At 40.8% G+C, this 26,549-nt stretch overlaps 1 protein-coding gene across 3 annotated transcripts in view; it reads right to left on the bottom strand.

The window, feature by feature from the left end:
* Window positions 1-2,359: 2,359 nt before the first annotated feature.
* The window catches only part of cnksr3 (cnksr family member 3), a 136,364-nt gene continuing 112,174 nt past the window's right edge, over window positions 2,360-26,549 (bottom strand). The window contains exons 8-14 of one of the 3 annotated variants that reach the window (XM_078229946.1): window positions 21,018-21,086; window positions 17,643-17,789; window positions 16,713-16,837; window positions 11,822-12,027; window positions 8,480-8,569; window positions 5,181-5,416; window positions 2,360-3,472 (exon numbers count right to left, since the gene is read on the bottom strand). In XM_078229946.1, coding sequence (XP_078086072.1) covers window positions 3,449-3,472; window positions 5,181-5,416; window positions 8,480-8,569; window positions 11,822-12,027; window positions 16,713-16,837; window positions 17,643-17,789; window positions 21,018-21,086 — 897 coding nt within the window. In that variant the 3' untranslated portion in view covers window positions 2,360-3,448. Of the gene's footprint in view, window positions 3,473-4,869; window positions 5,417-8,479; window positions 8,570-11,821; window positions 12,028-16,712; window positions 16,838-17,642; window positions 17,790-21,017; window positions 21,087-26,549 lie in introns of those variants that run through there. The other 2 variants (XM_078229945.1, XM_078229947.1) reach the window with 2 other exon arrangements.

Raw genomic sequence — 26,549 nt, 5'->3', positions numbered from 1 at the left:
GTATTAATGCCCTGGTTTTGCTGAAGTTTTTATTAAAGGTAAATTTCTACAAAAAGACTTTCTTGGAATTGAGCATTTCCAATTATTAATTTTAAAATATCTTTAATTCTACATAGGATTTTGAATTAACATTGTTCCTGCAATAGACCTGAATACATACTATTCTCAATTTGAAAGCAAACACTGCAATGCACAGCAGCAGGTCCATCCGCATTCCAGAAAGACAGATTAAAAGAGTCTGCAGCTGAAATGTTAAACAGTAAGAAGCCTCATAACACCAGGTTAAAGTCCACAGGTTTATTTGGAATTGCAAGCTTTCAGAGTGCTGCTCCTTCATTGGGTGACTCACTTGGAATCACGAACTTTCAGAGCACCTAAGTGAGTTACCCAATGAAGGAGCAGGCCCTGAAAGCTCGTGATTCCAAATAATCCTTTTGGACTTAAACTTGGTGTTGTGAGACTTCTTACTGTGCCCAGCCCAGTCCAATGCCGGCATCTCCACATTGTGGCTTTTAAACAGTAACCTATCTTAAACAAAAGCTAATTGTTCCACTATATACCACAAATGGATCACCAGTTAACCCCATGATATTGGGCCTAAAAAAAACAATTTTTCATGCACCTTGTGTAAAAGCCAATCCTAGATTTTCAAAGGCAAAATCCAAAAATACAAAACCAAAGTATAATCCTGGAGATATTAATGACATGATTTCATTGTAAATTTTTATAAAACTTTTACAGATGCACCATAGAAAGCATTCTTTCTGGTTGTATCACAGCTTGGTATGGTTCCTGTTCTGCCCAAGACCGCAAGGAGCTATAAAATGTCACGAATGTAGCCCAATCCATCACGCAAACATGTCACGTCCACATCAACGGGGACGAAGAAGGGTCGAGAGCTTCAAGTTTTTAGGTGTCCAGATCACCAACAACCTGTCCTGGTCCCCCATGCTGACACTATAGTTAAGAAAGCCCACCAACGCCTCTACTTTCTCAGAAGACGAAGGAAATTTGACATATTAGCTACGACTCTCACCAACTTTTACAGATGTACCATAGGAAGCATTCTTTCTGGTTGTATCACAGCTTGGTCTGGCTCCTGCTCTGCCCAAGACCGCAAGAAATTACAAAAGGTCATGAATGTAGCCCAATCTTTGCAAACCAGCCTCCCATCCATTGACTCTGTCTACACTTCCCACTGCCTCGGCAAAGCAGCCAGCATAATTAAGGACCCCTCACACCCCGGACATTCTCCCTTCCACCTTCTTCCTTCGGGAAAAAGATACAAAAGTCTGAGGCCACGTACCAACTGACTCAAGAACAGCTTCTTCCTTGCTGCTGTCAGACATTTGAATGGATTTACCTTACATTAAGTTGATCTTTGTCTACACCCTAGCTATGACTGTAACACTACATTCTGCACTCTCTCGTTTCCTTCTCTATGAACGGTATGCTTTGTCTGTATAGCACGCAAGAAACAATACTTTTCACTCTATGCATACTTACCACTCTATACATGTGACAATAGTAAATCAAATAAGCGTGTGGATACCAATTGAAAAGAATAAAAGGTAAATAAACATGTAAAATATACAAGTTTAAGTTTTATTTATTCTAATTATCAAAGTGATCAATTATGAATGAAAGATTGTGTTGTGATTATGAATTCTTATGGTTCATTTTTAATTATGGTGACCCATTATACTTTTTGGATTCCACTTTGGCCCAAATCAAGCACATGTCATATCCTCGAAAACATTACCCGTGTGAATGCCATGACCTACCTATACATATTAAATTTTTCAGCATTTGCAGTTTTTTCCCCATTTAATCTAATCTCAATTATTGTATGCATTATATAGGTTAGGTTAGGCGCATTGGCCATGTTAAATTCTCCCTCAGTGTACCCGAACAGGCGCGAGTGTAATGACTTGGGGATTTTCACAGTAACTTCATTGCAGTGTTAATGTAAGCCTACTTGTGATTAATAAATAAACTTTAACTTTATATAGAACAAGCCATTTAGTACGGAAACATTAAAAAAAAAATTATGCTAATTTTTGAAGTACATGAACTGTTGGCAGCATAAATTGCAAACTCATGGGCAGTTCACATTCTTTTTGCTGTTAGTAGGCAAGGTTTTGCACCAACAGAGCCCACATTCAATCTGCCTGAGGAACTCCACTCATCATTGTTTGCAGCTATTTCAGTCATGCAGTGGAACACCTGAATCTATGATAAAAATAAATTTGATTAGGTATCACAAATCTAACCTAGGGATTTTACAATACCGAACCAACTCTTCACAGGTTAGAACATCCTCACAATTATAGCACGCAATAAATGAAGAATTACACAGTTTGTGAAAAAAACTGCACCTTTAATCGGTAATCCTGTAAGTTTTAACAATCAGTTTTAAACAAAGGCAGTCATGTTACAGTTATTTACATTTTGAAGTACGATAATCTTTCAAAACGATATTTTAAACACTGAACTACATTTCAACTCAGTAAATATTTCAGTATTTTAAAACGCAGAAATGCAAATAGACAGTGGCTCCCTGAAACAGCTACAATAAACATGTCCCCTCCCCTAGAAATCTTAAAACTGAATTTGTTGGGGAGAAGTGGAAAAAATTATAGACAGTCAGAAACTCTGCGTATAAATACTGGTATGCCTTTCTTGTGCAAATGTTGCCAATTTAAGCAATTGGGGATGTCATTGTACTCAGTGTTTCTATCAATACAGAATAGTTTATACACTGATAGCCATGGTAGACCTTTTGAATATTTGTACATTAATACAAGTTAAAACAAAACTGTAAAGCATATTATATATATATATATATTTAAATACTCTATTAACATCCAAATAGTTGTAAATCTACACAATCCAGTCTCCAGATGCACAATTGTCTATTTGGCAAGTAAATTGCATATGCAGGTTTAAGTCCCATTTCTTAGCCGCACTTCCAGACTAAATCCTTTAAGCTTGTAACTCTTATAGTCACCATTATAGAGGCCCACACCATCTTTACTAACCAGAATTATACAGTGGCTTTGTTTCATTATATGATATATTTTTCCATTCACATCACTGGAGATGCCTGTACAAAGCTAAGCGAGTGCTCTATATGAAGAGGAACTCATTGGCTTAATAAGTCAAGTGAGCAGCCACTAAACTTTGGTTGTGATCATTCTGTTTTATAAAATTTCTCCACATACTTGTACAGTCCAATTACTTCACTGCTGAAGTGGCTGCACGTTAAATAATGGAAAGGAATAAGAGTTTTTTTTAAAGAAAATTATGTCATGCAGTGCATCATACTCTTCCAGAGCAACATTTTGATTGTGGTCTTTAAGAGCTGGGAATGAGCAGACATTAGTCACAACTTAGGATAATCAATGACCTTCTGAGGAACTGAAATTTGAATATCGAATTTCCATGATCACAGTTCTTCAGGTACCTTTGGCTAAAGAAAACAAAAACAAATGGTCCATCAAATAACTTCAATGCCTTTGATTCATACATCCAGAAACACCAGCCTCTTATAAAACCATGATGGCTGACTTGGACTTGAGTCAACTACAGGTGAAATGGTGAAGTTGCTCCATAATGGCCCAAACATGCAGAATGGAGATAACCACAACCATGAATTCCACTTGTAAATGATTGCTTTTCAAAATAATAGTGCTAATTCACCCTATTCTAAGAATGGTTTCAACGAGGCTGTGCCAAACATACCACAAAGGAGAAATCCAAGGGCAGTAATACCCATCTATCAGAATTAGCCTCAGATTACAAACTTCAATGAAGCAATTGAGGGGGGCAACATATTGGAATAAAAAGTAAGGGAACTCTGAACTTGCAGAGCGATAGGATGAAAGTTGCTCTGTCAGCAGGACCTCCGAAAGGCTGCTTCCAGTGTGGTTCAGAACTGGACGCCTTGTTTTTTATGGTATATATCAATGATTTGGAAAGTATGGGAGGTATAATTAAGACGTTTACAGACATAGATTTGGCATCAAGAGGTAGGACCTTGCAAGGAACTTGAGGAGAAATATTTCCACCCAGAAGTTGGTAGAAATCTGGAATTCATTGGCTGAAAGAATGGCAAGAGCCAGAAACCCTCAAAACATTTAAAAAGTACTTGGATACGCACTTGATGTGCTGTAACCTATAACAGTGGGTCTAGAGCTGGAAAGCAGGGTTAGACTAGATGGTTACATAATCAGTAAGCATGAACTCCATCTCTCTCAAGGGATAACACAGATGTCAATGATTACTTGTTAAGTGAAGAAACACTACAAATGCATGGATCTTAATACCCAATCCAGCCTTGCTTTGTGCTACCAGTTAGTTAAGCCCTTAAGAGTCGAAAATGCATTCCATTAAAGGTTTGGCTAAGTTTTGCAACTATTCAGCAATAAATGTGATTTGGGATCAGATATTGTAAAAGATTCTACAGATTCCAAATCATAGGTGCATAGATGAGACACCTTGTCTCAAGTACAATGAGCTTGCTTTGTCAATCACAGGAGGAGCATTGAAATACTCAGAACAAATGGGCTTCTTGGTGAATTAAGCATTACTTCAACATTTTCTATATACATTTCCACATATCAAAAGAATAGTATTTGTAACACAATGTACACTGTTGCCCTGTTTTCAGTAATTTTAATGATATGAACAACATGAGTTAACCTTGAATTGCATTCACTATTCAAGGAGGATGTGCACCTATTAACTTAGCCTGGAGCTAAATTTAGAAAGATGGTGCAGAATCCTTTTATATTGTTCAGCCCATACACTTAATACTCTGAGTAACTTAAAATCTTTGCTCAGGATCTCCAGAGAAACAAAGTGTTTGCACAACGACACTGCACATTTATTAAAAGGTAATTATAAAGTCAAATCAAATGGAGAAAATTAGATTGCATTTGCAACCATTTTAGTCACAGCGTAAGGCACCATTTAACAGAAATCTCCTGGGACACAGATTTAAAGTTAACTTATGTAAAAACACACAAGTCACTCGACCTGTATTTTTCTCAGTTGTAGCATCACAAGATGATAAAACATGTAGCTTAGTGCACTGATCTTGGACACAAGTATGAAATGATTGGCAAAAAATATAAAATTCAGTGAGTTAATAGCTTAAATCTTGTAATCCAACTAACCGGTGATGAGTGTTCCAGTGAGTTTTTTTCCGGTGAATTTGAACTTTTTTTGGGTCCATCTTGATGACTGGGGAATGTCATTCTGTTGTGTAGTTCAGGGCCGACAGAATATCTCCCAGTTACAGCCCTTCCAGAGTGTCTACCAACTGCTGGTCTAGAAATGTGTGTCGCAACACAATCTTCATTGATTGGTGGAATTCTTTCATTGCTGAAGTACCTATAGAGGTAGTCCTCTCCTGAAAAAGATTGTTTTAGCTCTTTTAGAACTGAGAAGTTAAGGAATCTTGATGAATAAACAGGTTACAGAATAGTCATTTGGGACTACAGAACCCGAGTATTGCTGAAAGCTACATATATTAATACACAGGGCCTTGTTCTTTGCAGACAGAGAACATGTATTTCAGCTTAAAATAAAAGTGATAGCCATTCACTGGTTCATTCCTCAGGGCAATGCCTTGACCAGAATTAAGCTGTCTAGGTTAATCTTCAAACAATGCTTGGCAGTTAACAGTCAGTCGCCATTAACTGATGCATTTTCCATGGCAACACCTCTGCCAGATTCCACTTGTCAACTAATCAGCACTCTCTGCTCAAACAGTAAAGTCCTGATTTCCCCTGACATTGGTATTCATCAGATTGTCCTGATGAGTGCAAGATGAAAAGCTTGAACAAAATGTCTTTTTCCAGCAATACTCAAGTTACACAATATAGAAGTCTTGGATTCATACATGTTCCTTTAGCTCATTTTATTCCTTTGACAGTTCATGTTGCATGCTTTTAAAATCAACACCTGGGTAGGTTGGAAGGATCCTTGCACATGCTGCGACCCAAGCTCAGAGTTCCTGACTTTAAGCCTGTCCGTTTAATGGTGACAGCAACCAGTTATGTTGCCAGAGAAAGGAAAATTTAGAGCAGCGACAGATGTTCTCCAAGCTACTTAGTCAAGAAAAACCATAAACCCATTGATTTTAGAGAACTCAAGGGCCAGAATCTTCTGCCCTGCCTCATGGTGGGTTTGGTGGTGGAGACCCGCCATCTTTCCACGTCCACCCCGATTATGTTTGGGATGAGAAGGCTCATAAAAAGCCTTCAGGCCTTGCCACCAATTGAGGCCCCTCAGTGACCAATTAATATCCATTTAAGGGCATCATTCTGTTGCTGCTGGTATTACCCCTATTCAAAGGCACTCATGCCTGATCGACAGACATGGCATTGGGAAGGGAGAGGTGCAATTACTGCGAGCCACTCCCCCCTCCCTGCCGCCCTTACAGCTGAACATCCCCTTACCACAACATCCTAGCCCTCCATTCACCTGTGGCCTGGGAACCAGTAACGATTCTAGATCTTATAGGTGTCACAGCGGCAGCAGCCACCACCTCCCTGTTGATGCTGCTGTCGAATAGAGTTGTTGGCCTTTGATTGGCCAGCAGCTCTCAGGGGGCAGGACTTCTGCCCTAGGGTCCTTGCTCCTAGGGAAAAGCTATGCCTGAGTACCATTTGATGTGGAGGGCCATTTCCTGGAAAGAGGCGATGCATGGTTCTCGCCAGCCCTCTAGTCAGAGGCCGAGATCCCCACCATCTCCATAAGATTCTGGCCTAGGACTAACTTATAGGCATAGTGTGCACATCAAGTGTGATTGGGGAACTGTGAGATATTTGCAGAAAGGCCCCTTTTCCAAGTTATTTACTGTTTCCAAAAGATTTGACTAGAACTTTTTCTATTGAAAAACAAGGCAACTTCATGGAATGCTCCTTTATGTAGGTTGGAAGTTGCCATGGAATTAATGGCCAGGGAAATATCATTCACCGTTATTTACATGGAAATCAGACAGCATCAGGAAGTTGCTATCCCAGATGCCAAGAAATTCAGCATTGAAATACATGGAACAGCATGAAATTATTGTACTTGCCTGATATATATATATGAACTAAACTTCTCAAAGAATTATGGCTTTCCCTTTCTCGTTGGCACTGAAAATTAAATATTTTACAGGTGTAGAGTTTCATTTCTTCAGTTTTGAATTATTGCTGAAGACTGCTCTTTTTTAAAAATCAACATTTCTTATCTTTTATCTCTCTTACTCTAATCTTTCTCTCCCTCCCCATTTTACTTTATCTGCTCGATTTGACATTGCACGCAAAATTCTGACTGAAGTTACACAGCAAGTCTGGAACCAAGTATGGAGAAAGACACACAGTTAACGTTTCAGATCTATGATATGCTGAGAATGCCCAGAATTTTCAATTTTGGTTTCAGATTTTTAGCATCCACAGTATTTTAGGTTTGTTATAAATGAAGTTTCCTGGTTCACATTCTGTGCTGCTCTTCAACTGATTGGTTAAGGAGATGCATAGTTGCTTGCCCTGTTCACATACGTCTCAGATTTTGTGCAGAGGCTTTTTGGATGGTTGGCTCACAAACTTGAGTTCAAAAGCTCAGGCTCTATGGGCAAGTGCAAACGTACTGAACATTCCTTCACCATGGACAGAAAAATGCATTCCTAATATTGATCGAGTTGCTGAGATGAGAGGTGCAGGAAATATATCCATTTCCCAAGGCCTGCCATCACACCAAAATAAATACCGGGAAGCAAATATTAAACAAACAGTTCTACAGAGTGTGCAGTTTGCCCCTGTGGTGAGCTAAACAAAAACAATTTGAAAGAGTCATGGAGATTTACAACATGGAATCAGGTCCTTTGGCCCAACTTGTCCATACCACCCAGTTTTTAAACTCCAAGCTCGTCCCAATTTCCCGTGTTTGGCCCATATCCCTCTATACCCAACTTACTCATCTAACTGTCCAAATGCTTTTTAAAAGACAAAATTGTACCCACCTCTACTACTGCCTCTGGTAGCTCGCCCCAGACACTCGCCACCCTCAGTGAAAAAGTTGTCCCTCTGGACCCTTTTGTACCTCTCCCCCCCTCACCTTAAACCTTTGCTCTCTAGATTTAGACTCCCTTATCTTTGGGAAAAGATGTTGACTATCTACCTTATCTATGTCCCCCATTCTTTTATAGATCTCTACAAGATCACCTAAGTCTCCTAAACTCCATGGAAAAAAGCCCCAGTCTATCCAGCCTCTCATAACTAAAACCATCAAGTCCCAATAGCATTCTAGTAAATCTTTTCTGCACTCTTTCTAGCTTAACAATATCCTTTCTATAATAGGGTGACCAGAACTGTACACAGTTGACTAGAACTGTACACAGTATCATGAGAATATCGGAATACTCCTTAAACATCGTAAACAAATTAAGTAAACAGATCAAAGATGACCATAGTTTTTGACAAACCTTTCCTGCCTTCCATTCTGGGCCTTGAACAAGCTTCAACTGCACCCATCCAGCTGCCACTCACTGGCATCGACAGAGGTCGTGGTCTTCCTATTAATAACATAACATGTTACATTTCTGAGTATACTACTTCCTGAAAGAGTCAAACATCCTCAAGTTCAAGATGGGGTTTGAAGTCCAGTTTCAAAAATTCAGCTAGTAAATTTTAGACTTTTAAGAAATAAATCTGCAATTAAATTATATGAAATAATCTCGGGAGTAACTTAAAAAGCTTGCCTTGGGAGTAGATTTTGGATAACTTAACCCAAGTGTAAGATCCAAGTTCAAGCTGCTTGATAAAAATCTTCAGATTTCAGTGTAACCTTGAAACTGACTCCCAAACATGGCACACAGTTTTGTTACAGTTTCTACATTCCATTTTGGCAAGTGTCCAGTTGCTGATGTAGACCAAATATTGTTAGGTTCCAAGTTTAGAAAATGCAATTTTAAAGAAAGCCTTAAACTGATGCAACACCTTTCACAACTTCAGGAGATTCCAAAGCGCGCCTTATAGACAATGAAATATGTTTGGAGTGCAGGCAGCATAATGCAGCAGCCAATATCATCTCAGAACTGCAAGTCCAAAGATGTGCGGGTTAGGTTGATTGGCCAGGTTAAAAATTGCCCCTTAGAGTCCTGAGATGCGTAGGTTAGAGGGATTAGCAGGTAAATATGTGGGGGTAGGGCCTGGGAGGGATTGTGGTCGGTGCAGACTCGATGGGCCGAATGGCCTCCTTCTGCACTGTAGGGTTTCTATGATTTCTATGAAGACCTGCAGATTTTAACTGGACAATACCAAAGGTAATCTATTTTAGTGATGTTCGTCAAGGTTTTGAGGGATAAATCTTGGCTAAAACTTTGGGAGAGCTCTGCTACTCCAAAATGGTGCTGTGGGATCATTTATCTCCATCTGAAAGGACAGGTGGGTCCTTTCTTTAATTTCTTACAAGAAAACTTGCATTTATATAATGTGTTCATGACCACGATATCTCAAAGTGTTTTACAGCTAGTTAAGTACTTTTGATGTGTAGTTAATGTTGTGATGTAGGAAACACAGCAGCCAATTTACACAGCTAGCTCCCACAACAGCAATATGTTTATGACCAGATAATGCTAGTTTCGTGATACTAATTGGGGGGGGGGGGGGGGGGGGGGGGGGGGGGGTTGATTATAAGCTCTTGTTGCAGCCATAAAATAAGTTTGTGTGGCAACATATTGCCAGGCTGGTACACAATTATAACAGTAGTCATCTCCCAAAATAAAAAGTTGAACAATATGTATTTATTGGAAAAATGATCTTTGCCAAATTTTTTTTTACTTGCATGAGTGCAAGATGATTTGATTGGCAATACGGTTGGCGTATGCCAGTCATATTGTTAATAGAAATAAAAATCAGAGAATCTGTCCCATTGCATATCCAGTTTAAGCTGAAATTCCAAGTGCTCCAAATTTGGACAATTTGGCTTGATCGTCATGGTAGAGTGAGGGGTATGCCGGGCCATGAGGTTATAGATTGTAGTTAAATTCTGCTGCTGATGGCCTAAATGCCTCCGGGTTGCTCAGTTTTGAGTTGCAGGGTCTTTCCCAATGTATCCCAGTTAGCACAGTGGCAGTGCCACACATCACGATAGATGTTATATGTTCAGTGTTCAAATGCGACTTTGTCTTCATGAGGACTGTGAGATGGTCACTCCTATCAAGATTGTCATGGACAGATGCATTTGTAATAGGTAGATTGTTGAGAATAAGGTCTACTAGGTTTCTTGCTCGGATTTACCTAACTGTGCTTCATAATCTGATGCCTCATCATTCTGGTTGCTTTCTTCTATGTTGTTTCAATAGCTACTATATCATTTCTGTACTGCAGTAAATGTAGTAGGGCAGTTATAGAATCCCCAAGCAGATTTTTTATGGGGAACTGTTTCAGGGTAAGCACCGTCAGGATTCTCAGTATAAGTGATACAAGGTCATCTTTAAAAAAAAAGAGCCTTACGAACTTCTGCATTGCCGACTACCTTCCCTGGAAAACATGCAGCCAACTGACCCATGTGGCAGTAAGCACTGAAATTTGCTTCAGCATGTTTTAAACAGTATCTACACCAATTTTGCAATGTCCAATGTGTCAGTAAGAAGACCAGAAGTGGAGCAGCTGCAGAGTTTTCCCCAAGTACCAACATCATGAACTGCCAGTTCTACGGTCGATCCTGTATCAGAAAAGGACCCAGTGAAGAAGAACTTAATTACAGCTGGGACGTATCTCAACAATGAGGGGTCTCCAACAAGTTGCAGGTTACTTTGTAAACAAAATTTTGAGTGAAGCTGTGATTTAGAAAGTGGCACAATTCCTTCACTATTTTGGCTCAATTTTGATCTTTTCATACATTGTTTAAACATTTTTTTTAACTCACTACCACCAAGGATTGTTGCAACAGCTTCAATTTATTGTCAATCAGCACCACACAGATCTCTTCTTTGTATGCAAATTATTTTTTTCCCAATGAATGTCTCTTGGATTTTCTGTCCGCATGTGACATGCTTTCTATTTCTCTACACTGAATTTCATCTGCTACCTGTCCAATTGCCAAACAGATTTGACATTTTCCTGTTCTATCCAGCTTTGGTGTCATCAATGTCTATTCGCTTCATAACATGCAGATCAAGACATTCTGCTTGAGACTCAGAGCTCCAGTTTACTTGCAAAAATGTTAAACAAAAGAAGTCCCAAAACAAACCCCTGTAAAGATCCTAATGGTAACACTCTTCCAGCTCAGGAACAATCCCTATGCTACTACTCTCCATCAGTCAATATGCATTTAAAAATATTTCCACAAATACTAGCTTCATTTTTCAGATCAGTCTTTCCAGAGAAAGATCAAAGCCCTTAAGGAAATCCAAGTACAATACCACTGCCATACCTCCATCAAGCTTCTTTGTCACATCCAGTCTTTAAGATTTGCTGTTAACTTAAGGGCCAGAATTTTACCATCCTACCCACCACAGGAATCTGAGTGGGCGAGGGGCGGACCATGGAAAGGTCCGTTGACCTCGGGCGGGATTTTATGGTTTCGGGATGAGCGAGGCTGTAGAATTCTGCCCAAGGTATTACCTAAACCTTATATTGAAGATTCTGTCGGATACAATCTGTGCAGACCTCAACCTTTAGTAACACTGCTGAACACTCCAATGAGTTAGGAGTATCTACTTCCAACATATTGGAATTTGGGAAACTCTAACAAGAGGGGGCGGAGAAGGAAACAAAAAAGTTAACCACTTAAATTTCAGAAAGCACAATAGTGAACACACCGTATAATTGCGTCTTGTCCCTCATTCTGGTGGGTTTAGGCACTTCAAATGCATATGGGGGCAACTGATCATATTCTGCAATAGTAAACCGCCGTCGCTGATATTCCTGATCAAGGAAAGAATTGGGCGACTCCGAACCCTTTGGTACAGGCCTGAGTGGTCCTTGCTTGCTGACCGCCTCATAGTCCAGGTCACCTTGGTCATTCCTGAGTGTTAAGAGAAAGCATTATTGGATTGATGGCCCAGAAACAAATGCTTAAAAAAAGCATGATTAGCTCAATTATTGAAATACCACGAGTTACACTGAGCAACAAAATCAAGTGAAAAGAAAGAATTTGCATTTCTAATTGTACTCTGATGAATCTCAGAAATCACAAGTGTTTTATACACAAGAAATTACACTTTGTAATTACCCGGGTGTAGGTAAATACAGCAGCCATTGTGTTTGAACCCACAAAGTTCAGACTAGAGTTCAAGTATAACAGCCAAGCTTAATAATCAAGACACTGAACTAAGTTTTCTGGTTCTGCCCTCCAGAGGAATTGTCACAGGCAAGATGGAAAATTTGACGACCATTTAAAGGTCTTTTGACCTCAGGCAGGAATTTCTAGTCTCAGGGCAGGAGCAACCGTGAAACCCCACCCATAGGTTTACAAACTGTGCAAGATCACCAAATGTCTGCTTGCTGAGGACCGGTATCATGTGTGGCACAAACACTGTCCCAAGAACACTGTATTCTTGAATAATAATTGGCCAAATGCCATTTTAGAAATCTATACCACAGTAGTATAGTTTTCCTGCCATTTTTCAGAAGTTATGGCAGGGGAATCCCCAGACTGTATCAATAGTTGCAGGAAGTTATTTGCACAGCGAAGTTTGAAAACCATTGAAACTAAACTAATGGGAAAGTCCCTGTACTCAGAAGTCATGAAAATCTGTGTAGTGACAGATACACTGACAGTTTCAAATGGATTGAGTTTAATTACTTATGTTGGGGGTTTTGGGATGAGGGGGTGGAAAGCAGGATTAGACCAACATGCCAAATTAAATTTATAAGATTAAAATGAAAGGTTACCTGCCAAGCAACAATTATGACTTTTTATAAACCTGTACAGCTGGTATATATTTTACTAAAGCAAGGTCTTTGCTAGTCAAAATTAGAAGCATAGAAATTACAGAACAGAGGTGCCAATTACAATTCACAATGCTGAGTGTTTAAATTTCCAATTTTGCACCGACTAGAACAGATTTGTTCAACACTATTTCAAGAGAATAGTTATTACCCTGCCGAAAGCAGAGATGATGATCTTGGAATTAGAGAAAACTTACTATATAGAAAGAAATATCCAACTTTACTGTTCCAGTTGTTACATTTTTGTTGGATAATATTCCTACAGCAATATACTTGGATGTTCCTATTAAAAAGGATAACTACCTGGCTTTTAGCTGCACAGATGCCGAAAGATCACATGATTTTATTTTTTGTTCCAACCTATTGAACTGGAATCTGTGTCTCATTCTTGGTTTACACCTTTAGAAAACAAATCTATATCCACAAAACCAGACAGAAATCTCATCTTGGGGAGTCAGATAACTGAAGGTTGACACAAGTAAATGCACAGAGTATCATCTTGCTTGCTGGCCTTAGGCTTCATTATAAGATATGTAACTCAATACATCTTTCCCATAGCAACTTGCCTATGGAAGGAATTGACAAACTGTATTGTCTGCTGGAGACACGAGTGAATCTAGCATGTTAGTACCAGAGCTGCCCTAAAGTTAAATTGTTTCAGACAGAAAATTCACCTGTCAGAATCAGAATGCTGTGAATTTCAAATTCACCCCAGATTAGTAATTCTCTGGGAGTCCTCTTGAGAAGAGCCTGCAAAGATAGAAATTTGGCCCCCAAAATTGAACATGTGCTCTTTGACTGGCAGATATATTGTTTCACATATCAACAATTTCCACCCAGTCCACCCAACCCCCACTGCCACCCAACATGAAGGGCTATGGTAAATCTCTATTTCCCCCCCTGTCCCCACACAGTGGTTTTTCCAATATGCATGGCAAGGTTTGAAACAATGGGATAGGGTTTCATAGCCATGTTCACCTTGTCTTCACTTCATAACTCCAGCAAAGGCAATTGGTGGGAGGAGATGGAGGAGGAGAGAAAACTAGCCTTTGGGAAGTTTTTGTTCATACTTCTGACAGAGGTTGCCAATACCAATATTGCATTTCATTGCCAGAAAAGGTGAAGACAGCATAGGCAAAAAGAAAACAAACGTATGACTTTTCCTGTTTGTGTAGCTTGGCTCACACACCACTTTCAAACATCATACAGCAATTTCCAGTTCCCAATGATACTCTAGATAGTGCTACAAGCAGGGGCCACAGAGGCAACAGAGGCCATCATGGGGGCGGCACGGTAGCACAGTGGTTAGCACTGCTGCTTCACAGCTCCAGGGACCTGGGTTCAATTCCCGGCTTGGGTCACTGTCTGTGTGGAGTTTGCACATTCTCCTCGTGTCTGCGTGGGTTTCCTCCGGGTGCTCCGGTTTCCTCCCACAGTCCAAAGATGTGCGGGTTAGGTTGATTGGCCATGCGAAAAATTGCCCTTAGTGTCCCGAGATGTGTAGGTTAGAGGAATTAGTGGGTAAAATATGGAGGGATATGGGGGTAGGGCCTGGGTGGGATTGTGGTCGGTGCAGACTCGATGGGCCGAATGGCCTCTTTCTGTACTGTAGGGTTTCTATGTTTCTAAAATGCCTCTGCCAGTTCTTGGATAGAATAATCCAATTATTACCAGCCTTCGAATCACTCCCCAAAATAATTTATACAATCCTTCTTATTTTTAAATTTCATTTTTGTTCTTCTGTCCAAGACATTTGTATGCATTGGAAAGAACAGTGGTTCCAATGATGACCCCTGGGAACATTACTTTACACTTCCTTCCAGTTAATAAACAATCATTCAACACTGCCTTTTTCTTTGTCACTTAGCTATACCTTTAACCACAACTACTGTCTCTTAGCACTCGTGAGCTTTAATTTTACTAACAAGTCTCTCAAGTGAAACTTTGTTGAAGTACATTTTGAAGTCCAACATCAACTCTTGATTACTTCAAAGAACGTGATCAAGTCAGTCCAACATGATTGAGTCTATCACAACTTTGTGCAGAATTTCATTTATTAGCCATTATTTTTCCAAGTGCCAATCAATATTGCTCATCTCTCTAAATATTTCTCAGGTTAACTGGCCTGTAATTATTGGGGTTTATCACCCTCTCCTTTGTTTGTGAAATCCACCTGGGCCAGATCCCTTTTCAAATCTCTGAAATTAATCCTCCTCCATATAAGTATTTTTATGGTTGATTCTTGTCCCTTTCCATAATTATTCTAAACCTGATATTATGATCACTGCTCACTGACTGCTCCCCCTATGAAGCATGCTCCAATTCATCCTCCAAGGCTGGATTCATAACAGACTCCTTCTACATTGGGTTGGAAACAGTGATAAAGAAAGTCCTCCTATATAAATTTGCTCCTCTATCTTCTTTCCACTATTTGATGGACTATAGTATATACCCAGTTGTGTAACAGCCCCTATCTTTAACTAAATAGGCTGTCTATGGTCCTTCAAGTGCACTATTATTCTTCAATGTTGAACTCCCACCACAATGAGCTCCCCTTTTTTTCCCTTTGCTTTCTTTCGTGAATACCTTGTGGCTCGGAATATTAAGTTCAGAAATCTCCCCTTGAGTCACTTCTCTTAGGAGCACCATGTCATAATCTCACGTTGTGACCTCTGCCTGCAGTCATCAGCCTTATTTTTATGCAACAATGCAAAGGAACATCAAACCCATCTTAGGATGCCTCTCATTTACCTTCCTCGCCCCATTTGTTCTCCCACTCCTCCAGCCCTCTATTCTAGTGCAATTTGCCCCACTCAGTCTACCTGCAGCTTGTTTGGCCTCTCCAATGTTTCATTCTGGTTCCTTGCCCCCTGCCAAACTACTTTAAACAACCGTCAACAGCACAATTGGCCTGCGAGGCCAATGGTTTCAGCTTATTTACTCTGAGCAGGTCTCCGTGTCAGCTCAAGGCATGTTGCCACAGCTAATGGTCAAACACTATTAACAGGGCCCAAGCTGCACATTGGACATTAGAGCGCAAACCTGGTTTTCTGTAGTTGGAGTCCCAAAGAATGAAGTTTAGAAGTGTCACAAGAAATTTTCAAAAACATGAACATAGCTATTCCCAGGTTATAATTTATGGGTTAAAAAAATAAATGGACTGTTTTATGCAGCATTCATTATAATAGAGCTACAGAGTTACAAAGTTAATCTTAAAGAAGCCAGGTCATGTTATGGAGCAAAAAACAATGAGATCCATCAATGAAATACGCACATGAATTAGATATCACATTGTGTAACCTTTACCCACAATACTTGTCCTTTTTAAAATTATCTCGCATATCTTTTGCACAGAGAGTGAAGGGGACCATTTCCAAGTCATGGCATAGTGTTCTATCACTGCACCAGCAGGCCAGGGTTACAGAACAAATTTTGTCCAGTTTTTCATTCTTGTTTACAGGCTGCAGCAAATGGAAAGGATCAAATTCGAATCCAGATCAGGCTCTCTCTCTGATCAAGTCAGCACCATCTTTTAACCATGATAAAGTAAAAGGCTAAATATCCAAATGGTTAATTGGTAGCATCTGACTTTCACAACATTGTAGTTTTGCAAATTTTCTCATGGCTATTGCAAATTCATCACTAATGCTCAGCTTCTAATGTGAAATATATATTGTGTGTGGATCCATTACAGTTGTGTGTGTCAGCTTTAATGACACAAGAAGCCTTTTGTTCTGAGATTTCATGGGTTTTTCATACCGCGGAGTATATGGAACAGCTGGTGGTGGTGGGATGTACAAATCCTTAATAGCAGGTTTTTCTTTCTTTTGCGTCATCTCCATCGTGCTGGCTGTTGACGGAGTTGCAGTTTGTGGAGGGCTGGTCTGGAGAGAAAAACAAAGCAGTGAGAAACTCTTTAAAGGCAGGACCTTGTTTTACATGCAGCGAGGAGGAGAAAGTGGGATATAAGGGAGTTTGGTTAAAGGAGATCAATAGCAGGGGCTTGTTCTATGTCAATTCCTGATTGGATGTCAGCCAAGAACAGGAAGCATTTCACAACTTTCTCCACATCTGTGGGACAGCTTTTAACATTCGCTTTTTCTTCAGAATAATTCAAACTTTCTAAAAGTTGCTCTTGTTGATTATAATTTGACATTCAATTAATTTTAACCATAAAATGTTTCTCTATACTGCACCCATGGTTCTTTATGAAGCAGAAACTTTTGACACACTGGGCCTGGGCAAGATGCTCTTTCGGAGAGTCAGTGCAGATTTGATGGGCCGAATGGCCCCCTTCTACAATATTGGACTAAAAATGAATCTGCAATTCCCTATAAGATCAGTTATATAAATGCCATTTTTTTTCTGATCGCATTGTTTTAGGATCTTTCCTAATTAGAAATAAACCCTCTGAAGCTCAAGTAAAGAGCAAACTTGAATTTATAGAGTGTTTTTCATGACTTTATGATATCCTGAAGCACTCCGCTGCCAATGAACTGATTTGAAACATAAACACTGTGCTAATATAGGAAATGCAGTAGCCAATTTGGATACAGCAGATTCCACAAACAGCACTATAATATAGATGACTAGACTAGCACTTAGCACAATATTAAGCCCAAGCACTGGCACCTGCAAATACTACCATTCAGAATGGATCTGTAAACTCTCTAGTCATGTATTTATTACCTGCACAGCTGCTGGCTTCCAGCGCATGTTCTTCAGAGGAGCAGGGGTAAAATTGCACGTGTTCGCTGGCCGTTTTTTCAACAAAAGCACCACACCTGCAGGATCTTCACGAAGTTTTGCAACAAGATTTTTCAACTGCCATCCGACCTTGTAACACAGAAGATCTAGCTTACTATACAATGCAAGTTGCTTTAAATTGATTCAATAGATGTCAATTTCCATAAGAAACCTTAAACATTTCATCCTCTTCTACAAAATCAAAGATGTTACTCTCTGGATGGAATAGTTTTTCCAAAATTGCTGTGAGAATTACTCAAAATTTATTAGCCTTGTTTACTCTTTCAATACATTTCTTGTATTATTTCATATGACAAATTCATGCTAGGTTCAGTTGTCATCATGCAAGCTCAGACTGCTGCCACCCAAGGCTATAGATACCAGTGCTCAAATGGGGCCTGCCACTCTTGACAGTGCCCCTGTTGCTGCTAGTCAGCCAGCCAGCCAGGCCTTCTAGGGTGTCAGGCATAAAACAATTACTTGTATAGCATTCTGTAGTAGCACCAGGACAGTTAAAAATACACTGAAGTCAAGCTCAAAAAATGTACAAAGCTGATTAAAGACAAAATCATGGTTGCACACGATCTGGATGCGGAGGGAGTGAATCCCTTTTGATTTCAGTATATCTCAAGAGTTAACATGTGACACCAGCAAAGCGGTGTGTATGTAGTTAAGGACATTCACCACTAAGGAAAACTGGAATTCTCAGCAAGATACGTTCTCACTCTGCATACTTCTCTTGCAAGATAGCAAATGAAACATTCTGCTTTCTTGGAATATAGAGCCTCAGTGACCTCCTTTATGCAACGATGGATAGCAAACTACGAGATGTTACAAATAATTGCCAGCTTCCGCCTGAGGCAAAAGTATGCGAGGTCAGGAATATAGTCACTGGCAATGCTATCCCAACCACGGCCTGAGCTTTCCATCATGGCTGCCTCAGGCAGTAGACTTCAGTAAGAACGTTCTTCATGAAGCAGAAATGTTTGACATACTGGGACTGGGTAAGATACTCTTTGAGAGTCAGTGCAGATTTGATGGGCTGAATGGCCTCCTTCCCCTTGTAGGGATTCTTCAATGGATCAAGCAGGTTACTTTGTCCTGGATGTCATCAAGCTTCCTGAATGTTGTTGGAGCTGCACTCATTATGGAGGGCATTCTATTACACCTGACTTGCGCCCTACAGATGGTGGACAAATCTTAGGGATTCGAGGGGTGAATTAGCTAATGCAGAATTCCCAGTCTCTGACCTGCTCTTATAGCCAGAGTATTTAGTTCAGTTTCTGGTCAATGAATCTCCAGGATGTTGACAATGGGGAATTCAGTGATGACAATATTGTTCAATGTTAAGGGGAGATGGTTAGATTCTCTCTTCTTGGTGATGGTCATTTGCGTGGTGCAATACATTTGTCACTTACCAGCCCAAGCCCAAATGTTGTTCTGGTCTTGCTCCATATGGACACGTACTACTCAAATGCTACTGAACACAATGCAGTCATCAGCAAACATTCTCCACTTCTGATCTTATGACAGAAGGAAGACCACTGATGAAGCAGCTGAAGAGGATTAAGCCTAGGACTACCCTGAGGAACACCTGCACCAGAGCCTTGGGACTGAGATGATTGGCCTTCAACAACCACAATTATCGTCCTTTGTACTTGGTATGATTCAGTGGAATATAAAAAGCAGTGAAGGATTTCCCCAATTCCCTCTGACTTCAAATTTTGCCATGGTTCAGCATGCCACACTTGCCAAATGTTGCCTTGATGTCAAGGGCAGTTACTCTCACCACATCTTTGTCGCTGAGGTTTAAGTAGAAAATTGTTCCCTGAACATTCTGGGCAAACATGGATTTCTACCAAGAGCCTATCTTTCCCTCTCATGCCCACTTCCTCTTTGATCTTCAAGCAACCTGATCTGCTCCTTTTTCCTCTGTGCATTCTCTGACATGCTGTAGTCTGAGGGGCTTCTTATTACTGCACCCATGTCTGCAAGCAAGTGGTCATACAGAATCCTCGCAGTCAGGCTAAAACCATTCAGCACGTGCCACACCACACCTTATAGACTTCAGCAACTAAAAACAATTCCAAAAACCATCAAACAGCCAACAGAAAACAATTAGGGACGAGATGATCTCTCACATTGCATTGTTGGGGTGGTGGGGCTGGTCTTAGCTGTTGCACGCAATGGGCCGAATTGCCTCCTTCTGCACTGTAGGAATTCTATGGGGAGTGTATGTACACACAGCAGACACTGTCTGAGGCAAAATGGTTCTCAGTGCAGAAAAACCAGGCACAGCAGAACCAAACTTTCCAGCTTACAAGTTCATGTCGCAACACCATGTTCATACGTAACTCTCCCAAGTCAAACTTTACTCATACCACACAAGTCATTTGGGTAGTTCGCTTTGCAAAAGGAACAGCATAAGCCCAAAGGAAAACACAAACTTCTGTAGTGGATTAGAAGGACAGCCAAGCAAACATTATAAAGCTCAGCTAAGAATGAAGGTTAAATTGAGTTGTGTGCATGAGTTCCAGGTGTCCGTTTCCCACTTTGCTTTGTGAATGAGAGAGCACTACAGGCAACAGAGGTTAACGCAGAGGGCACTCTGCCTCTACGCTACTTAAATTTCTTACAAATCATTATCCTTAAACAAAACAATAGAGATCACTTACAAGCAAGTCAGAAGGAAAATTCAAGGCTCTCAACTTTCCTTCACCTCTTTCCTCAGCCCCAACCCTTTCTCTCAGTAAAGAGAATGGTTAGCTGTAGCAGCTGAATTGTTGCCCGAAGATCAGTTATTTCAGTTCAGGTCAGGAACCCAACCGTGAATTATCCTGGTCTGAGGCTAAACAAAAGATTGAGCAACCAAATGTTGTCTCAGTGTGGGGATAGGCAGGTCATCAGCAGCCTGGTCTCAACCAGTATTTGTTGTGCCTCCCTCTGCAACAATACACTTGGCAAAAAGTGTTTTCAGTTGTGTTGTGTTTTCAGTAAAACCTGTATAACAGAAACAAACCTGTAGGATGGCATAGGGTTTAATAATAGTTTACCTGAGGTCGCCCATTGTACAAAATATATGGTGACAGTGGAATTTCTGAAATCAAAAGGAGACCTGTGCTTTGGACTTTATTCACTGTACCCTCATGCCATCAAGATAGAAACACTGAAACCTTTAGAAGAATTAATTATTCAGGTACCTCGGCACCCTTCAGATCAAATGATAAACTGTAGATGCAAGAGTAAGTTTAAATGTGGAGCCATTCATCTGTTATCGTGGCTCTAAATAAGTGTTTCATTTATCTATTTTGTACTTACCACAGTCTGCTGATTGACCTGAATAACCTCATCACCGGCGTGAATCTTGTGAGATTGATCAGCAGGTGACTGAAAAGCGGAGAAAGAAAAACATCAGAAATAATCCCCCACAATGACTGACAACTTGATGCAGCCACAAAAATTCCAAAACTGTTGACATGCCAGATTTCTCAAGTCCCATTTCTATGCTTAACTTGACTGGTTTTCAGTTCATTTTTTCCACAATGATGAGCTTTGAAGGCAATTGGCTGCTAACCAGATCACAGCAATTCAGACTTTATCCTATTAATGTCAATTTATGTCAAGCTGCTGGTTTCCTTGCAGACACTGGAGGCTCACTGATACCAGAGCAAAAGTTTCAAAACTTCAACCTGGAGAGAAAAGTTTAAGTCATGTTATTCTGGAGTTGTGGAACCAGATAACCTTTACAAAAATTTCAGATTTGAAAACGTGCTGTTCCTCCAATGCTGGAATAAAATGCGAGAATTCAAAGATGCCAAATAAGCTTGAATTCCTCCAGATAGCTTCATCGATATTTTGATGTCAAAGTCAGCTGATTGCTTAAAAGCTGCTGTTCAATTGCAATAGTAAAAAGCTGACAGATTAACCAATAGCTGCATTTTATTTTTAATAAGTGTTACCGTTTCTGTGATAGGTTTAGAGCAGTGTCAGCATCCCTCACACTACCTCACTTAGCAAAAGGGTTTGAACTATCTGCATGGAAAAAAGGAACAAAAGATAAAGGCAGCTTACATTAAGGCCTAACATCTCCATGCATGGAAGAGTGGATCTGAAATATATTGACTAAATGTTCAATCCTGGTTCAATCAGTAGGGGTGCTGCAATTGGACCAAGTGCCCAATGCTATGAAGGATTGTGTTGGGGTTTGTGCTCATGATCACAATTTAAGCCCCCCTACATTGGAAGTACACTTCTAGATATTATCCTCAGGACTGGAAAGAAAAAGGAGAATACCCCAAAAATGAATTAGAAAAACTTTTCTCTATTTTGTAGGACGTGAAGACATTCTCAAATAGATTCCTTTTCAGCCAGAAACCCGAAAAGCTCAGACAAAACAAATATTGAAAAATTAATACCCTTTGTTAACAAAGACTTTATTTAAAAATAAAAAATGGAAAAACAAAAGAGGGCTGGTTCTGTATATCCACAGAATCAGAAAACCTGGAGATTGCCAAGTACATTCAACCCAGAAAGGGTATTGTTTTCAACAAATTGCAGTCACGGCTACAATGTGAAGCTTTAAAAGAAGCTAGTTTTTGCGTCAATGTTACTGGATTACAGTCTTCCTCCTGGCCAAGAAACAACAAAGGGATCAATTACAACAAAACCTGCACAGGGTTTCAGATTCTGCAGTTTAAGAGCAGAAAAGAATTCCTGGCTCAGCAAGAACATCTGGGTCGGGGTCACGAGCACAAAAGATGCAAGTTGTAGAAATAACAGACAAAGACAGAAGCACCGCCGTATGTTTGTAAAAGCTCCTCCAGCCACAGGAATATGCTTCACCAGCACTTATAATAATTCAACATGGGTTTCAGCCAGGGAACCTACCTTAAAGAAATACTTTCATGTCAAACAGGCAGATCAAACACTATTGGACGAAGTAGAATACCTAATCTCGGAATAATTGGTGCTGATATTGGGCACCCAAACAAAAGGTTATATACACATCAATTGCATTTGAACAGCAAACAAACCATTCTTCTTTGCTAACTTAAAGCAAAGACTGCATTTATTTCTGCTACAACACTTAGAGCCTCCTGCACTACACAGATGTAGTGTCAGTACGTGTGAATGCTGAAAGTGAAAGATGCTTTTAAATTCAATTCTGCTTTCTGTTGCTGAAGCATGCATTTTTGTAAGTTAGTGTCTTATAACTTTCTCCTTTACAATTATGATAAGCCTTATTGTGATAATTATGATAAGCCGCGGGCGGCACGGTAGCACAGTGGTTAGCACTGCTGCTTCACAGCTCCAGGGACCTAGGTTCGATTCCCGGCTTGGGTCACTGTCTGTGTGGAGTTTGCACGTTCTCCTCGTGTCTGCGTGGGTTTCCTCCAGGTGCTCCGGTTTCCTCCCACAGTCCAAAGATGTGCGGGTTAGGTTGATTGGCCATGCTAAAATTGCCCTTAGTGTCCTGAGATGCGTAGGTTAGAGGGATTAGTGGGTAAATATGTAGGGATATGGGGGGTAGGGCCTGGGTGGGATTGTAGTCGGCGCAGACTCGATGGTCCGAATGGCCTCTCTGTACGGTAGGGTTTCTATGATTCTATTTGGGTACTTTATTTATGATGGAGTTTTATTTGACGGAATAGCTTCCAAATGATTAATTAAAAAATAAGGTTTTTCAAATACCATTCCTGTGGTGAATACAAGATGTCAGGGAGTGACAGGAAGATAGTTATCCCCAGCAACCTCAGGGAAATGAAAAAAAAACTTAGATATTTTTTAAAAAATCATCTATTGTGAAACTTGAAACCATGACCCTGGGACTAAGAATCTACTTGTCAAGATAGTCAGACCTTGAAAGAGGTATTGAGGAGGTTTGGGGGGGGGGGGGGGGGGGGGGGGCGTTCAGGTGGGGGAATATTAAACTAATAGAAAAATTTTAAAAATGCAAAGCAGCACAGGTTCTGGCAAATGGAAGAGATACAATTAACAGTAAATGGTGAGAAATGGGATAGTAAGAGCCACTGAAAGGAGCATGAAAAGAAATTTGGGAGGGATATCAAAATCAATAGAAAAAATCTTCCACAATTACATGAGGAAAAGGTTGTCAGAAGCAATGTGGACCCTTTGAATACTGATGATAGTAAGGAAACGGTGGACACACCCAATAATTACTTTGCATCAGTATTTCCAATTCACTTTTCACCAATGTCAAGTAGGTTATTATTGAATCAAGGGCAGGGACTCAACAAAATTAGAGATAGGTAAGGGTAATAAAAACAGTTAATGGCACTAAGGAGTGATGAGCCACTGGGTCTGGAAGTTTTACATTGCAAGTTTTAGAAGATGTAGTTGAATATGTTGAAGATAGCCTAACTACAATCTTCCAGAGTTCTCTCAATTAGGGAATTCCTTTAGATTGGTAAATTGCATGCCTCATTCCGGTTATTTATTAAAGGAGAGGAAATTGGATCATGGCTGCGATTCTCCCATCCTATTGCACTAATTTTTTAGCGCAGTGGGCCGGGAGATTCTCGTATCAGCCGATTCACTGGATTTGCGCAAGCATTCATTTGCATCTCGTAGCGTCAGATTTCCTCTCCCCGCTGGATTGCCCTGCCGGTCTGCTCTGCGCTGGAAATCAGCGGGGAGAGGCAATCACTATTTACATGGTCATTGTAATATAGTTCAAATATCATTAGTGGGCCCGGGACTTGCTAGTATCTCCCCCCACCCCGCCAGAATATTTCACTCTGGCGGGGATTACAGTAGCCCCCCATTTTCAGGGAGCTAACGGCCCGGCTCTGCTGGAGTGAAACGGGTGGGAGGGGAGAGATAATCGGGGTCCCCCAGTGGGTTGTGTAATGGTAAGGGGTGCCCTCTGGGCATTGGCACCCTGGCAGTGCCAGCCTGTGCTCCCAACTGCCTGGGGGCAACTTGGCATTGCCCACTGGGCATTGGGCAGTGCCAAGAGGGCAGCACCTCGGAGCGATCGGTGGGGTTGGGGGTCCTGCTGCCACTCTGCAGAGATCGGTGGGGGAAGGAAGGAGGCTAGCGATCAGGGCAGTCAGCCTGCTTGGAGGGGGAGGGGGGGGGTTCCGCAGATAGTGGCAGGCCAGGGGGAGGGAGAGCTGCCATTACAGGGGTCATGGGGGCTGGCCAGCAATTAAGCTGGCTAGCAATCAGGAGGCCATCAGTGCGGGGCCACTGTGCATGCACTGGTCTCAGCACTGACAGATCGGCGCATGCTCAGCGGTCCACTCAGCGCGCTGATTTCAGCCTTTCCAACGGCGATAGGCTCCTCCCCCTGAAACTTAATGATATTCACGCTGGTGGCCGCTACAGTGCACGGAGTGTGGGAGGTTCTTCTCTGAACTCCCACTGAAAAAAGCCAGCGTGAATTACTCCAGTTTTCACACAAATTCAACACTTAAAACTTTCTGTGGAGAATTCCGCCCCTGGAATATAGTTGTCAGGAAATTGCAGGGATCAGTAATTAAGGATAGGGTAACCAACCATACTGAAATGTTTTAGCTGATAGGGGATTTATAAAGAGGTCATGTTTGGCGAGCCTGATTAATTTATTTTTAAGTGGCTAATGCAGCAGATAGGGAAATGCCTATGGATGTTATTTACACAGACACAGACAAATACCAGGAGGTATTTGAAGAAGAGATTGTTGGCTAAACTGGAAGCTCATGTAATTGAGGGCAAATTATTGACCTGATTGGGGCCTCAATTATTCACTATATTCATTGACAACTTAAGATGGTGTGATACAAAGCGACATGTCAAAATGTCTACTTTGATACATAAAGTGAATGAAAACATAAAATCATGCAAAATATGCTATTCTAGTCAGGGATGAACGCAAGAGTGGGTCTAAGGTGGCTTTGTTTCCTGTCCTTTTGTTCAAGAAAAGTGAAGACTGTCTGCAAAAACAGATTGTCAAATTAGTTGGTGAGCTACAAACACAAATAGTAATGTGTGAATATGATTCAGTGGGAATGATGAAAATGTGGCTTAAAAACTGGGGAGGAGGTGAAAATATTCAAGGATACCATGTGTTCAAAAAAGACAGGAAAGGGACAAAGGGAGGTTGGTAGCAGTACTTACTAGAAAAGGCATTGTAGCAGAAGGAGTGATATTCTTGAGGGGGCAAGGACAGAATCCATTTGATTAGAGTTAAGAAATAAACACGGTATCCTTACACTAAGTAAATGTAGGCCTCCAAATAACGAGACACAAAGGAGCAAATCTGCAGGGAAATCAGACATGTGAGTAAGATCTATAGTGTAGTGATATTGGGGGACTTCAACATTATCCCAGTTGACAGTCCGCCAATTAAAAGGAAAGCAAGGAGAGGAATTTCTGAAATGTGCGCAGGAGAACTTCCTTGATCAAGATGAACTTCTCAGTTCAACCAGGAGAGAGACAGCTCTGGATCTGGTACTGGGGAAAGAGGTGGGCTAAGTGAACCAAGTGTCTGTCGGGTATACTTGTGTAAGAGGGGCCATTGAATCATAGAATGATTACAGCACAAGAGGCAGCTATTTGACCCATCATGTTTCTGCTGGCTCTTTGCAGAAGCAATTCACTTAGTGCCATTCCCCTGCCCTTTTCTCTCAGCCCTCCACATTTTTTCCATTTTAGATCATGAACAATCCTGGAATTATTCATGAATTTTATCTGCACCTTCTCAAATGCATCACATCCTTCTGAAAGTGTGGTGCCCAGAATAGGACGCAACATTCAGTTCAGGCCGAACCAGTGTTTTATACAAATTTAACATAATCTCGGTGCTTTTGTACTCAATGCCCCTTTTGATACTGTTCAGGATGCCAT

This window comes from Mustelus asterias, chromosome 15 (assembly GCF_964213995.1).
Source record: "Mustelus asterias chromosome 15, sMusAst1.hap1.1, whole genome shotgun sequence".
Lineage (NCBI taxonomy): Eukaryota > Metazoa > Chordata > Chondrichthyes > Carcharhiniformes > Triakidae > Mustelus > Mustelus asterias.
This window is presented reverse-complemented; position numbering and strand designations above follow the sequence as displayed.